The 15918-nt window shown below is 33.2% G+C and overlaps 2 protein-coding genes across 13 annotated transcripts in view; both read left to right on the forward strand.

Moving 5' to 3' along the window:
* The window catches only part of AGBL4 (AGBL carboxypeptidase 4), a 950336-nt gene that overhangs the window by 523235 nt on the left and 411183 nt on the right, over positions 1-15918 (forward strand). The window lies entirely within an intron of this gene.
* BEND5 (BEN domain containing 5) overlaps positions 1-15918 on the forward strand; it is a 30982-nt gene that overhangs the window by 4248 nt on the left and 10816 nt on the right. For 2 of the 12 annotated variants that reach the window (XM_058175450.1, XM_058175451.1), the window contains exons 2-3: positions 4305-4438; positions 10904-11279. In XM_058175450.1, the coding sequence (XP_058031433.1) occupies positions 4305-4438; positions 10904-11279 (510 nt within the window). Of the gene's footprint in view, positions 1-4300; positions 4439-5931; positions 6058-7258; positions 7374-9141; positions 9255-10903; positions 11280-15918 lie in introns of those variants that run through there. The other 10 variants (XM_058175453.1, XM_058175456.1, XM_058175455.1 and 7 more) reach the window with 10 other exon arrangements.

The following is a 15918-nucleotide window of genomic DNA, read 5'->3' on the forward strand; positions in this document are numbered from 1 at the left end:
TGGCCACGACTACGCCCAGTTTAGTGAAGGGGAAAAAAAAGTCCGATATGTAACATGACCGCTGTGACGCCATGAGATTGACATCCCTGGCTTAAGGCATCAAAACATCATATTTCTTAAGACCCATATTGCTAGTTCAAGGCCATTTCCTACTTTTCTGTGTTTATACTAAAACTTAAAAAAGGGATTTTGAAGTGGCTTCACCAAGCTTTAAAAGATGCAGCTGCTGATATGTTCCAAATATTTTTCTCAGAAAGACAAGCTTCTCTTTAAATGACTTCCACATTGCAGTGATTATTTAATATAGTATATTTATTAGCAGATTTTTACAAATTTGAGTAACTTTAGTCACACAAAAATTGTAATTGCTATTGATAGATCATAATTCTTATGCTACTAAAATGTTAAAATACTAACATTCTTCATTTGAAGAATGAAACTTAGTGTAATGGTGTTGGATTAAAACTAGAGAGATTAACTTTATGTCTGCTCTCAGTTTTGGAAATGGATAGGTTTGGATCATCTTTTTGAGACCACTCTACTGAAGAGATTGTTGTTGTGAGGATTAAATAAGGGTGTTCCTATGTAAACTGTTTTGGAAAATAGGTAGGAAACTTTAAAAACTGAGCCTTTTTCAACGATTAAGTAAATAGTGGGTTTCATATTCTTTAGAGCTCAGTAAGTTGCATTTTTTTTCATTACTGCATCCTCTCCCGCCCCCCGCCCCCTTGAAACATGTACCCCATATATGCTTTGGTACAATTTGTTTAAAGTAGAGTTTGAAGGAGATCAGACAGTTAATAATAAATATAATTGAAACACACTTTATTTAAAAGTATGTTTCCTTCATCATTGTAAAGCTGTCAGAATATATTAATAAAACTCTTAATTTACATAGCTTTAGAAATACTGATTTAAAGTCTTAAGTTAATTTACCATTCAGTCTTTTGTTGTATTTCTCAAACCCAGTTTTCTGACTTTATGTTTTCACAGAATCAAGTAGGTTGCCACCAAATGAATATGTTTCCCAGGGAAACAGAAGCTGTTGGTTGAATAATTTTTCTTCTCCTACCATTACTGTTTTGTATGTTCTGCAAATATGCTTTATAATCGGTGGAGAAACCCTCTGAAGTAGATTTTGAGACATGCACAAAGATAGTCAGAAATGCATTTTAAAAATATGCATAGCTCTCATATTTTTTGTAATGCTCCATATATGTATGTATCTGATAAAGGAATCTAAATGTGTATAAAATGTAGTTTTGTTTCCTTTTATCAAATTGGATTCAATCTATTTGATTATGGGCAATAAATCAATTAATTGAATCATTCAATAAAATGAAATAGTGACACTCAGAACAGAAACCAACAGCACAGAAAAGAACCCCATAATTACATGTAGAAACATTATATACTTTAAAAATTCCAGAGTCAATGAATTCCTTTCAAAGTAAGGAGAAGAATCTCTAGATGCTGGTGAACTACTGTATAACTTCTAACAGCTCAGGCTAGTATGTTCAATAATAAGTACTGGGAATTATAATCCATCTATAAAAAGCCACAGGTTCTTCATTCTTGCTTCAAAGAATTAATTCCAATATAAGAAAAAATCCTTGTTTTCTAATTTAAAAAAGCAGCATTGAGAGAGAAATTAAAAAGTCTTTTTGTTGTTCTAATATTTGCATTTGAAGTGGTATTAAGCAGAATCTTCTTACAAGGTCAGAGTAAAATCAACAAGATACGTAATTAATATTCTTACAAGTATAGTTGGAATAGTCATTTTAATTACATCTGATTGCCATTATATCAATAGCAAATGTCAACTGAGACGTTTCCACTTGAAGTGATACACGTATATCTCTCTTCATAAACCACTTCTGAAATAAATACCTTTTTCAAAAAAAAATATTAATGGATCTTTGTAAAGGGACTGTTAAAACTTGCAATATAGAACATAGTTGAGCAATCATGCTCAACTTTATTAGTGTTAATGGAGCATAAGCCCTCTTTCATACAAACTGTATAAAATAACATGTACATCAATTTAAAGAAGATGACAGGCTCTATTAGAAAACTATGTGAAATAATTAAATAATTTCCCCATCTTTTTGGTCAAAGATAGAAATGTACTTTTCGTGTAATATTACATTTTCAGGCCAGAGTAAAAAAAACATTGGAACCAAAACCATCCAAAATGTACTATTGCACTACTGAGTTTCATTATAAGTTATTATAATAAATAAAGTGTAGATGATTCTGTTTAATGCAGAATAAATTTAAGAAAATCAGAATACATTTGATGAATATAATTGTCAATAGACCAGTCCAAAGAGAGATTCACACCTCAGGTTCTTTGAGCCACCTTCATTTAACATCTTCCCAAAGTAGGATGAAAATGGCCATGATTTGTCAATCTAATTCTGCACCCTTGCATTTCCTGCACAACTTTTTTTTCAGCTTCTGACTGCTTTTGGGGAAGTACTTCATTTTTCCTTATAAAAAGAAATGCCATGTTAAATATTTTTCTTTATTTTGTGATTGTTGAAAATTCCATGTGGCAAAGAATGGCAACTCTGAGATAATTTCCCTGTATAATTTGGGCCAAATTTTGAAACCAGTTGCAATGATATAATATAAATTGAACTGGAAGCTGTGGTATAGCACAGTAATGTTCAAGAATTCATCACTCCATTCCTCCTTATTTTCGGGAATGAAAATTTCCAGGCATATTTAGGCTATTTCATAGTCTCTTTTGGGGCTTTTGTGCATTATTAGTGGTAAATTTGGGTGGGGCACCCATGGAACTAGATCTATCAATACATTTGTTCTAGTGGTATTTAATATTTTTTGAAGTATTCTAAAGCAATTAATTCTCAATTTATCATTATAAATTGCACTTGGTTTATAAGGTGTACCCTTGGAGTAGCAGAGTCACTCAGCAATACTTTAGAATTGACCACAATTAAAAAATTCCTAAAGATCAGCTGATACCATGATGAGTATAATTTCTTGCCCTCTAGAATGTAGACGAATTGAAATGTTTTGAACTGAAAGAACAAAATGTACTTAAGTAAGTCAAAAGGATACATTTTGTCTCAAAAAGCAGATACATTTTCCCTGGCTTTTTCCTTAGCCAATATATTACACGAAGGGGGAAAAATTTGTGCTGAAATAGGAGAGCAAGTAATATTTATATTATCAACCCAATAAATTTTTCTTTAGTCAGAAAGTTATTTACTTTTAGTGCCTGGAACAATATACTGCCTTATTGCTCCTATTGTACCTCTCAGTTCATCTGTGATTGGCTTTAGTAATTTTACTTTTATAAAAGCCTTCCTAAACCTGAATATTGGGATTTAATTTTGACTCGTCTTTTTGGTAAAAAGAGTAACTGTATTTAATTTTAGTAGCTCTGTGTAGCAGAGTTAACAGTGATTGCTATTTAATTCTTGTGGACTTCTGAAAGTCCTTTTAATTAATTGATTACTTGTTAAAATTCAGTGTGATCCTCAGAACTAACAAAAATATAAATAGGTACATTACACAAAAAGCAACGTATTGCAAGACATTGAAGAAATTCTAATCACTGAAATATTTATACATAATGAAAGGGCTTTAATTTTAAATTGGGCTTCTAAAAAGCTTGGAAAATACCTAGTCTGAATCTGAACTGGATTCTAGTTTTCTCTTGCTGACATAATTTCTGGCAGGAAAAAAGTATATATTCTTTCTCTCTACATTTTCTGTAGTCTTGCTAGTACAGTACTGCTGCTGCATTAAGGATGGAGGCATTTCTCTTTTTGCTTATAAAGATTAACGTTAGGCTTTCCCCCACATTTGCAGAAAAAAATAAAATCCCAGACTCTCCAAACATTTGAGCAACCTGCTGTACTGTTGTTTGAAAGAGTAAGAAATGATAAAGTAGGGAACCATCAAAATACATAAAGTATTTTTAGAATGAGGAGTATTCTTCTCCATTTTTGGATCTTAAATCTGAATTAGGTTGCACTGAGGGAAAATGTATAACTGGTCCAACATCATCTGCAAAATATTGTGTTTAAGTTTGGATTTGGCTTTGTACTTAACAATCTCTGGAAGCCCTAATATTTTTACAATATTCTTCAAATTTCTGTGTAAGGGCTGCAACGCATCTATTTTTGGAAAAAGATAAGTTTCTGGAGCATTACTATTATCACTGCATATAGTCAAGCATGGGAACTTTTTAAATGGTCTGGCTTTAATCATACAGTATTTGAATAATCAGTTTGAAAAATGTGAAAAAATATTTTTATGTAAATTTGCAGAAGATAAAACAGACCTTGAAAACAGTGTGATGCAGAAGAAAATTAAAATCCCCAAGCTCTCTCTCAATCACCTAGAAGAAACAGGGGAAATTACAGATTATGGGGATGAAGATATGGAACTTAGACACTGTAAGGTATTGAAGCCTGTTTGTTGGTTTGTTGTTTCTTTTTTTCTAATTTTGGATGTGCTTTATTCTACCGCAAATCCATTTCAGAATGTCAGGGATTCTTCCATTCTTTAGCATACAGAAATGCAGATTGCAATTCTTATGCACCTTTAATGAAAATTAAGTCCCATTAAATACAATGGGACTTGACTTACAAAAATACCTTGAAATATTGGATTAGAATTGGAATGTTGTGAATACTGTACAACCAAGAGTCCTAAATGTTTCAGTCTATACCTTTCTCCTTTATATTCTTATGACATTATTTTCATTTTGTTTAAAACGAACAAATATTGGGTTAGCAAAACTGAGTTATTTGGAATTATTTTTAAAACTGGTGTGATTATTTTAAAAATATGATTACTTGTTTTTATAGTAGCTTGTGCAACAAGACTCCTTGTAGTGATGTTATTTCATTTTCAGGGGTAAATATTTTTATAGTGGACAAGCTGAAATATAACTAGGACAGCATTTTTTTATACTTACAATTCCTATGCAACAATTTTAAGAACCATATGTCTTTATTTTTATTTGAACTTGTTTGAATTTGGAAGGGTAACAAAATGAATAAAGCAGTAGCTCTGTTATATCAGAGAATGCTCTAGTTCTCCATGAACATAAAGTGTGTCAAATATTCAGGCAGTCCTGCGGGGCACAATGTTTGTATGGAATTTGTGTGTCAAGTTAATTTCTCTACAACTGGTTGGGATAACCAACTACCTCACACAGTTAAAGAAGTGCATTATAAATGGTGTGTATGTGTTCTTGTGTGTATGAAACACATATAGTCGATTAAATAGTAGTTTGTACAGAGTGATATTAATCTTACCATCTGGGAACTTTCTTTAAAATAGTAGTTTAAAAAAGTAGCAAAATCCACTGAGTTTGAAGAAAGCATCCCTACAAAATATCTTCCAATTTTCTTATTAGAATACATTTAAAGTTTTGTGTCTATAGCAAGGGTTTTCAGACAGTGCAGTACTGTGACTCTCTAAAATGATAAATAATTGCATGTGACCCCTATACGAATAAAAATAAAGATTTCATTAAGTTTAGATCAGGAAATACATGTACTTACATGTACTTAGTTTCAATAATGAAATGTTAATGTATATATCATAGTAGTTTCCATACTTTTCAATATTTCGGCTGCCTGGTGCAGACAAAGCCCAGAATGGGTTTGAGAATGTTGCTGTTTGAGCTCCTCGAAGTTGTTTGTGGTCCCTCTAGGCCCTAGAGTCTAGGGAATTCCAACCCATAGTTTGAGAAAGTCTACTCAATGGATAACCTTTTGTACCCACCTTGTTTAAAAATATATAGGTATAGCATTCACACTTTTTGTCTAATGTGAGGTTGAGAATGCTCAATGAATACCACAAGGAAACCCATATGAAGCACCATACAAATAAGAAGTATGACAACAAGTATAAAATGTGTATAACATATGATTTTTCCCCCAGGTTTTGCTTATGTGATAAAATTGTGGAGAGCAGTTTTGATTCAGCAGTTACATATTACACATCAAAGCTCTCCCAGTTTAGCCTGCTATTGGGCACTGTGCAATATTCAGCCATATTTCTATTGAGGTAAGTGAGGTTTCTGAGGAAAGAAGCATTAGCTGTCTAAGCACTATTAGTACTTGGTGCTCCTGGAATATGTATGCCCCCCCCCCTTAATTCCATTGAGGTTGGATGGGAAACAGATACTTGCACTTCTATAGTACCTACATGGAAAATAATGGCTGCTTGTATTTTCATTGAGTTATAGCTTAATGCCAACATTAAAGAGAAACAGCATATGTAATGTTAGGAGTGCAAAAATAGCATTAGTTGGTGATATTTGGGTTATATTTAATAATTTAAATGTTTCTATTTTTAAGAAAAAAAAACCTGCAATATTCTTGAAAAAGCTACTCACTGCATCCAATCATTTTTAATTTCTGGTTAAACATTACACACACACACACACACACACACACACACAGGAGTGGGGGTGAGTGTCTGGTTCTGTCAATTAAGAAGCATAGAAGATCATCAAGAGCCTAAAAAAATTATGAAAAGCTGTACAAAGTATATATAAAGAACAAGAGTCTAAAAGAATCTAAAGGAAGGAGTAGGAGCATTAGATAAGTGTAAGGCAAAATAAAAGGTTAATAGGTGGAAAACTATATCAAACTCCAGAGAACGCAAGATACTCATTAAGTTTAGTTTATATCATTAGTCATCATCCAACAAATCTTGAGCACTGCTGTGCAGTACCTGCCAATATTGTATGTTGTGACATGGTGAGCACCCCCAATGATGAGCACCCCCCTCGGGGTCCTAGGCCAACCAGCAATAGCTCATGTTTTCTGTAGCTCAGTATACTGGCATCTGCAGTTCAATCTAGTGAAAGCTTCAGTGGTAATTCATTTACTTTTTGCTGAATATGGATGCTTCACATTCAAAATTTATTTTAAATGCTAGTAATAATATCCAAAAGAAGGATTTTTACTTTGCTAATCAGAATACCTAATAACAGCCATGCCATTTCATTTTTTCATGGTATGGAGATAAAGGCACGTTTTAATGACATTTCAAACACTAATGAGAATAACACTAGATGAGAACAACCTTTGTGAATATATTTTTGGACTTATTCCTGATCAGCTATCTAAAGGAGAGATTTTCTTTTCTTTTTCTTTTTTTGATACTCATCTACATTTTGATATGATGGAGTAAAAATGAAATTATAATCCAAATTTTGCTACTGGATTTGTCTAAAAAGTGGAATTTCTCTTTTATTAAGTGGTTTGTCAAGAGCAGGGATTTCTCATTGCTGAAATTATCAGGCACTGAAGTATAAAGTCAGCATAGGCAGAACTGAGCCAGAAACCTCAGCTATCCTGCAGTTCATTCATTGGGTAAGCCTAAGAAGTTGGTGCATGTTAATATAACCCATGTTTTTAAAACAAATATCCTTTCTTCAGTTATGACAAGAAATTATTATCCAAATTATTAGCTTTGTTGTATCTTATTTATAACTGATTCATTTGTACAGTTATAATAATTTTTTCATATTTTTATTGCATTACTGTTCTTATTTTATGCACTTTTTTTTCATTTCACCACCATCTCTTCATCTAGATTCAAGCTATATACAAAACCTTTGAGTTTTTGAGGGGAGGGAGAAGATTATTTCCATCTCCAAGTGAGCAGATTTCCACTGAAGCTAAAAAACTTAGATTTGTTTTGCACCCTTTAGCTGTTCAAGACAGTTTTGTATAGTCTGAAGTGATGGAAAATGGTCCTCCAGTAGTGCCCAGTCTAATGGCAGATAAATATTTTAAATACGATCTTCTATCAATTACACAAAAAAATAAAACAAAACTCAATTGACAATCTTTAGCAGAATATCACATATAAAACAATATCCATTAATGTAACAACATAAACATGAAAGAATTCAGATTATTTATATAGGTAGTCCTTGATTCACAACCACAATTGAGTCCAAGATTTCTGTTTTTAAGCAAGACAGTTGTTTTGCCCCATTTTATGACTCTTCTTGCCACAGTTGTTAAGTAAATCACTACAGTTGTTAAGTTAGTAACAGATTTAAGTGAATCTGGTTTTCCAATTGATTTTACTTGTCAAAAGGTCACAAAAGGTGATCACATGACTCTAGGACACTGCAACTGTCATGAATATCAGCCAGTGGCCAAGAGCCTAAATTTGATCATGTGTCCATGGAGATTCTGCAACCGTCATAAGTGTGAAAAAGAGTCAGGAGTCATTTTTTTCAGTGCCATTGTAACTGGTCACTAAACAAATAGTTGTAAATTGAGGACTACTTGTAGTGTGCTAGCTAGGTACATTTTTTCCCCAAAGTGTGTAAAAATATTGTTGTTACCATTGGAAAGAAGCTTAAGTTTTAAAATTGTAACTTGTGACTTGCTGTAGGTTCACAAACATCTAAAGGATTTTAATATGGGAGAAGAATCAGCTGCTCTGTATCAAAATTTACACTTTAGCATAATGTTGAATAATGTTAAACCCAAAATTATTATATTTTAGTGAAAGCTTAGGTTGATCTTCATGCTTTTAAAATTGAAGAACATCCTATAATTTAATGATAAAAGCTGGGCTGTTAAAACTGATTGCACCAATTTCTGGAAAATTATCAGCAACACAATATTTATGACTAACAGGAAAAAGGGAAGAATGTCTTTTAGTGATTTATCAAAGTACTGAAGGGTTATATCAAGGCAAGAAGAAATTATTCCCAAAGAGAAGGATTGCTTTTAAAGAAGTCTACATTGTGATCTGTTAAAGAGTGTTTGCAGAGAATGTAATTACGTAATGGAAAACAACTTATTGCTTTTATTTCAGTCAGATTGTGATTGTTTTTAGAGTTAGGCTTTTTAATTGCTCAAAGAATGAGTATCTTCTTTGATACTTTTTAAAAGCAGATAATTGCATTTTTGAGCAGATACTTTGACATCAGTAGAATGTAATATTTTAAAATTTTCTGAAATAATCAGTTTTGCTTGAAAGAATGGACAAAAATGTTAATTATGCATTTTTTTACATTTCACAGTGAATATGTTGACAAATTCTTTCCCTTTGTATATATTAGTTCTTTCACTTACTATTAAGCATCGTTTTATCATGGATATCTTTTCTTTTTAGAACAAAATATACTGTAAAACTAGACTGACACTATTCCAGACAAAGTTTTGCATTGAATATTGCAAATTCCTTCAACTTGCCCATCTTCAACATATTCAGCGTGAATATTGCAGGTATATTAACATGCTTGGAACTCAGGCTTTTATTAGTATAGTATTGCATGAATTCCCCAATGCATCTCATAATTACATTTGGTTTTTTCTACTAAGTTTCTCCTAAGCAATTCTTAGGAAAAAAAGAAAAGAAAGAAAGCTTAGCAGAACTAAAGCATTATGGGTTCCTTACACCCCTCCCTGTCAGATGTTCTCTCCACCTGCTGTTCTAAAACAAACTCAGTTTGATAAGGTTAATACATTCAGTTCTCCAGACTGATGATGGTATCTCTAGATACATGTGTAATATAAAGATACACAATACAATAAGACATTATTGAATAATGAAATGCCACTATATTGAGATAAGCTTTGTTCATTTATCCACATTTCAGTTTCCTTAAAACGAAAATAAACTTAACACTGTAATGATATAACATGAGTTATCTTTGCTATTGTTTGCATATTCTAGCTTCATATATGCTGTTTCCTCTATAATTATGGCCTTGAGGCAAATAACCCTGTTTCAAATAAAGCATGTAGTCATTATTTTAAAATTTAAGTATTGTAAGCATATACACATTGAATTTCTTATCAGTTTTCTATAGTGTTTAGCTGGGGCAATCTCTATTTACATGGAGCCTCGTATTTTACTAGTATTGATAGGCAAAGGGGAATAGGTAAATTTGGAAATATCTTTTAGAGGTTTGGCTGATTATTGCACAGTAATAGATACCATGTTTCTTCCACTAATTCCTTGTATTGTGAAATTCTTAATTATTCTGAACCTTGATGCCCATTTAATTAGGCAAATCAGTATACAATTATATTTAAATAACAAGATATAAACATTGCTTTTAAATGCATTCTATCAGTGTCTTCTCCAGGATATTATTAACACAATTTTGGGATTGTCATCGAAATCTAAAGTTTCCAGATGATGGGATGGTACAACACAGTATTTAATCATTAAAAAATATATTCAGGTTAATGTTGAATGCACTCTATACAAATGGTACAAACTAAAAATAAAGTCGAGAGTGCTCAGAGTTCATGTAAACAGGCTCTGCTTTTTTCTTTTAAATGTTCAAAGCTGCCTGTGTGCCATACTAGGTCCTTAAATTTTAATTGACTTTCTTGCTATCAGTTCAGCACCATGTCTGACTGGGTTGGGAATTCACCTTAACTGCACTGACTCCTTAGAGACTGAGAGAGTAGTTCACTTTTTGTGGTGAACGATAGTTTGTATAAGCATTTTGGCCTTCTCAGATATAACCTGTGGTTACGGTAATGATTACTTCTAAGTCTCTCTTGAAGTTAAGTGTGATGTCTGAATTGTTCCTATCTTCTCAACCCCCCCCCAAAAAAGTTGCCTTTGAATAATACAAATTTTAAAAAAAATAATACTTGGGAATGGTAAATGTATCAGTACATTCCCATTATTGCTGATTTCCTCTCAGATTCATTTAACTCTGCATCATACACTTTTTTAAAAAAGACTTAGTTGGTTATTTATTATGTAACCTTTTCTGGTTATTAAGCTGTGTTGGTCCAATGTTCATTAAATGTTCTTCCCTTGAGTAGTGTGCTCCTAATTTCATTAACTGTTGAACTCTATAGGTTGCTGTATGACACAATATATTAATAATGTGTTTTGTTGTAACATACAGAGACAAGATGGAAAGAAACAGAATGAAGGTACGCATAAAAGCATTGAAGCAGTTGTTGCGCGCCTTGAAAAACAAAATGGAATGAGTCTCAGTAGTAATTCCAGTCCTGAGGCAACATTTATGGAAACTTCAGACAGAATGAACAATATGGACGATGCTGTTGTTCCTCGAGTTCTTTATGAAGAGTTGCTGAGAAGCTATCAACAACAGCAGGAAGAAATGAGGCACATTCAACAGGAACTTGAGAGAACAAGAAGGCAGCTTGTTCAACAAGCAAAAAAGTTAAAGGAGTATGGGACATTAGTGTCAGAAATGAAGGAACTAAGAGATTTGAACAGACGGTTACAGGATGTCCTGCTTCTCAGATTAGGCAGTGGTAAGTACTCGCATATGTGGGACATGTTCAAGAATTGTTTTAACTCAGGTTCGTTTAAATATTCACAAAGAAATCAAGCTATAGAATCCAGTAGATATTTTAATGAGTGCAGCAAGTTCCTACTTACAGAGTTTGGGTCATAAAAATGCCCCTTTTTCATTATATGTCCTTAAAAGGTGCTCTAAGGATTGTAAATAGGCATGTATTTTACGAAATTAACTTTGAGAAGTATAGTTACAATATAGTTACGATGTGAATCTTCATATTTCATAATCAATAGAAGAGTTATTTATTTTCAAAACAGCCTCCCAGAGTTATCCTATGGTAAAAGGGCCAATAAATTTGATTAATAAATAATAAATAAATATATTTAGAATTAATGGTAGAGTATAATATGTTACTAATATGAATGACTAACAAAGAAGAAAGACATTTGTATATATTTTTTTAAAATGTGGATTTAGTGTGTTGTTGCATTATTATTTGAATAATGAAACAGTTTTGAATTTTCTGTGTTGTACTTATGCTTTTAATCTCAACAACAAATGCTTTTGAATAGAAATCGAAAATAGGAAAGCAAAATTCCATCACAATATCCTGATGGCAAATTTAATTGGTCGTTTGGCACAGTGTGGGTAGTCACTGTTCATGAAGACTGTTTCCTCTTATTCATCCTTACCTTACTCCCTTTTTTACTTTTCTGACTCAGTTCTTTAAGATAAGGAAGAAAAAAAGGAAAAGGAAACAGATTTTGATTTACTCCTTCTTTACTTTATCTAGACTTGCAAAGTGCTATGGAAGTAGAAATGAAAGAAAAGAATGTTTTTCTTTTTGTGTCTCTTTGCTACTGACATATTTGTCTTCCTGAATGATAAACCTTTCACAAGCAAGAGGTGAAATAAAAAAGAAAGATCCTTGATCCAACCAGAGGGGAGTACACAGCACACAATAATTAACTTTCTTTTGCTGCTAGATATGGGACTCTTCTTAGTATTTTTCACAGAAGTGCAAGATCCACTTTTTAATTTTAGCTCAGCCAAGTGTTGTGTCAGGGATTGACTAGTCACCTAAGCCCGACATCCTGGCCTGAGTCAGATGCTCAGTTGCCTTTCATGCCTAAAATGGGACTAGAACTCACAGCCTCTTGGTAGCCTGGTGCTTTAACTACTAAGACAAACACTAATATTTTTTTTAATGGTATCAAATCAGATACTGAAATTTCAGATATGTTGTTGTACAGTAAATGTAAATTTCAAATTGAACCATAAGAGTTGCTCTTAGCAAAAGGAACTTTGAGCAGATTAAACTAGCAATAGTTAAATTGTTTTGTTGCTAAATGCTTTTATTCTGGTTTATTGTAGTATTGAATACTCAATAGATTTGTGTTTTTATTATCCCCCCCTTCCTTCCTTTTCAAAATGATACCCATATATACATATGGATAAGCTCATCTCTGGATAAGTAGATTCTCAAACTTTTAATCAAAATACCCTTAAAATGCACCATCCATAGATAAGCCAATTGTAAACTTTAAAACATGAACATGTTGATGGTTGGTTTCTCAGTGGATGGTTTTTACACAAGTATATGTGTTATGGACAGATTACTACTGCTTGTGGATACGAGATAGGAAGCTTAAGACATATGTTTACATAGGCATTGCAGTCTTCTTTAGTCAGTCCTTTTGATCCTATGTAGGTAGAATGAATTAGTGCTTCTGTAGTCAAACTCAAGAGAAGCCCTGAATGGCATAGTTGTGCCATTACTGGACAGGCAGGGGTATGCTAAATTGATACTGAACTGTTAAGAATTTTCAAGTTGTTTCCACATTTCTGGTTAACTGTACTAAGCATGAGAACTAAAATATTAGGACAGTGTTCAGTGTTCATCACTTTTTTGTTATATATATTTATTCGTTTAAGAAATTGATGACCACCAGCTGTGTAATGTTGTACTAGCTGCTGCAGCGTAAAGCACAACAAGTACAAAAGTTGTATTAGAATGAGGTGGAAAGACTGTACCATGCTCTTATAATGTTCTCTAACTAATTCCATTGTGTCAGATAGTATTACAGGAATATACTACAATAGTGAGTAGATTGTCACAAGAACATGTCTCTTCTGTTCTGTCCCAATATGAAAGAGACTACTGCAAAATAGGAATATCATCTTGCTACTGCTCCCTCTTGTGGTTTCATATAATACTTTTTAAATTATGGGTATTTTCCATATGTACATATATATGCATGTATGTATAATATGTGTATGGATGCACCAAAATCCACACTACCACTATCCAATCTCCAGACAAGATGGCAACGTAAGTCTTAAGGCCCTTCTTAAAGGCTAGAAGAGTGGTAACAATCTTAAATTCCAGGGAAATGATGTGCCAGAGAGCTAAAGAAGCTTCTTGGATGAGAAGCAAATTGTCTTCCAAGAAAAACAAAGTCCAAGTTGCCTCTTGAAAAAGCACCTTTGGGTGAGCGCCACAGCTGAAACAGCTCACTTTCTGGATCCTGTTAGTTGACACTCCTTAGTAAACAGGATCCATAACATGCCAGTTTCATGAGATAAGTAGATATATGGTCCCTCGAATATAGTTCAGATAATTCAAAATAATATAATTACTTTTACATATATCAACATTCATGCTAAATTAGTAACCTAGACTAAATTAACCTAAATTGTTTTGGGCATCGAGAAGAATGTTTCATGATCAAAGATGGCATGCACATCGTAGGATAATACGAATCCGGTGGAGCAGGATACATCTTCACTTTATATATGACTTTATTTTAGTACACAACCTATACATACTTGGAGTTTATTTTTTCTTGACCAGGTAGATCAGGGCGTTTAATGAGAAGTAAACCAAAACATATTTTTTTCCAAAATAACATCTTGGATTTTTATTATTCACTCTTCTGATATTTAATATCTTAATTTCTCTCTTACCTTTTCCGTTTATTTTGAATATAAATAGTCAATTTTACCTACTACAGTCCTTGTCTTTTAAGCTTTTATTTATTTATTTATTATTTATTTATTTATTTATTTATTTATTTTGTCATAACAATATATGTAGGTATCATACAAAAAGATTATATAATATATAAACACATATATGGGTAAGTATAAGGAGGTATAAGCATATATGTATATAGGAAAAAGAAAGGAAAAACAATAGGACAGGAACGGTAGGCACGTTTTGTGCGCTTATGCACGCCTCTTATGGTCCTCTTAGGAATGGGGTGAGGTCAATAGTAGACAGTTTTTGGTTGAAGATTTTAGGATTATGGGAAGAGACCACAGAGTCAGGTAAAGTATTCCAAGCACTGATGATTCTGTTACAGAAGTCATATTTTCTGCAATCTAGATTAAAGCAGTTAACATTAAGTTTAAATCTATTGGTTGCTCTTGTATTGTTGCAATTAAAGCTGAAGTAGTCTTTAACAGGAAGGACATTACAATAGATGATTCTGTGAGTTAAACTTAGGTCTTGTCGTAGGCGACGGAGTTCCAAGTTTTCTAAGCCTAGGATTTCAAGTCTGGTGGGATAAGGTATTTTGTTGTTTTCAGAGGAATGGAGAACTCTTCTTGTAAAATATTTCTGGACACGTTCAATTGTATTGATGTCAGAGATGTGGTGAGGGTTCCAAACAGGTGAGCTGTATTCTAGAATTGGTCTAGCAAATGTTTTATATGCTCTGGTTAGTAGTGTGGTGTTTTTGGAAAAGAAGCTACGCAGGATTAGGTTTACAACTCTTAGAGCTTTTTTTGCTATGTAGTTGCAGTGGGCTTTGGCACTTAGATCATTTGACATGAAAACTCCAAGGTCTTTAACGGGAATGGGGTCATCTGTAAGGTAATGTCCATCTAGTATATACTTAGTGTTTGGGTTCTTTTTTCCTATATGTAAGACTGAGCGTTTGCTGGTTGAGATTTGGAGTTGCCAAGTTTTAGACCAAGCAGTTAGATGATCAAGGTCTTTTTGAATGATAGATGTATTGTCTGTGGTGTTAAATAGTTTGACATCGTCAGCAAAGAGAACACAGTTACTTGAGATATGGTCACAAAGATCATTAATGTATAGTATGAAGAGTGTTGGTCCAAGGACGCTGCCTTGAGGGATGCCACTCTTGACAGGAACAGGATTTGATAAAGCATTGCCAATTTTGACCACTTGTTGTCTGTTAGACAGAAAAGCAGATATCCATTTGTGAAGGGGTCCTGAAATGCCATAGGATTTTAGTTTTAGGAGAAGTTTATCGTGTACTACTGAGTCAAAAGCTTTGCAGAAGTCTATGTAGATTGCATCTATTGTTTTGCCTTGATCAAGATTTGTAGTCCATATGTTTTTACAATGGAGTAGTTGTAAGTTACATGATAATTTTTTCCGGAAACCAAATTGTTTATTGGAGAGTAGGTTGTTAGTTTCTAAGTGTGAGGTAATGGATTGGTTGATGATTGATTCCATGACTTTGCAGGTGACGCAGCACAAAGAGATCGGTCTGTAATTTCCGACTAAGCTGGGGTCTCCTTTTTTGAAGATGGGGATGACTGCGGCTAGTGACCAAAGTTTGGGAAGGGAACTGGTAGTGAAGGCTTTATCAAAGATTATGCTTAGGGGTTCTGCTATA

Source organism: Ahaetulla prasina, chromosome 3, assembly GCF_028640845.1.
Source record: "Ahaetulla prasina isolate Xishuangbanna chromosome 3, ASM2864084v1, whole genome shotgun sequence".
Taxonomy (NCBI): Eukaryota; Metazoa; Chordata; class Lepidosauria; order Squamata; family Colubridae; genus Ahaetulla; species Ahaetulla prasina.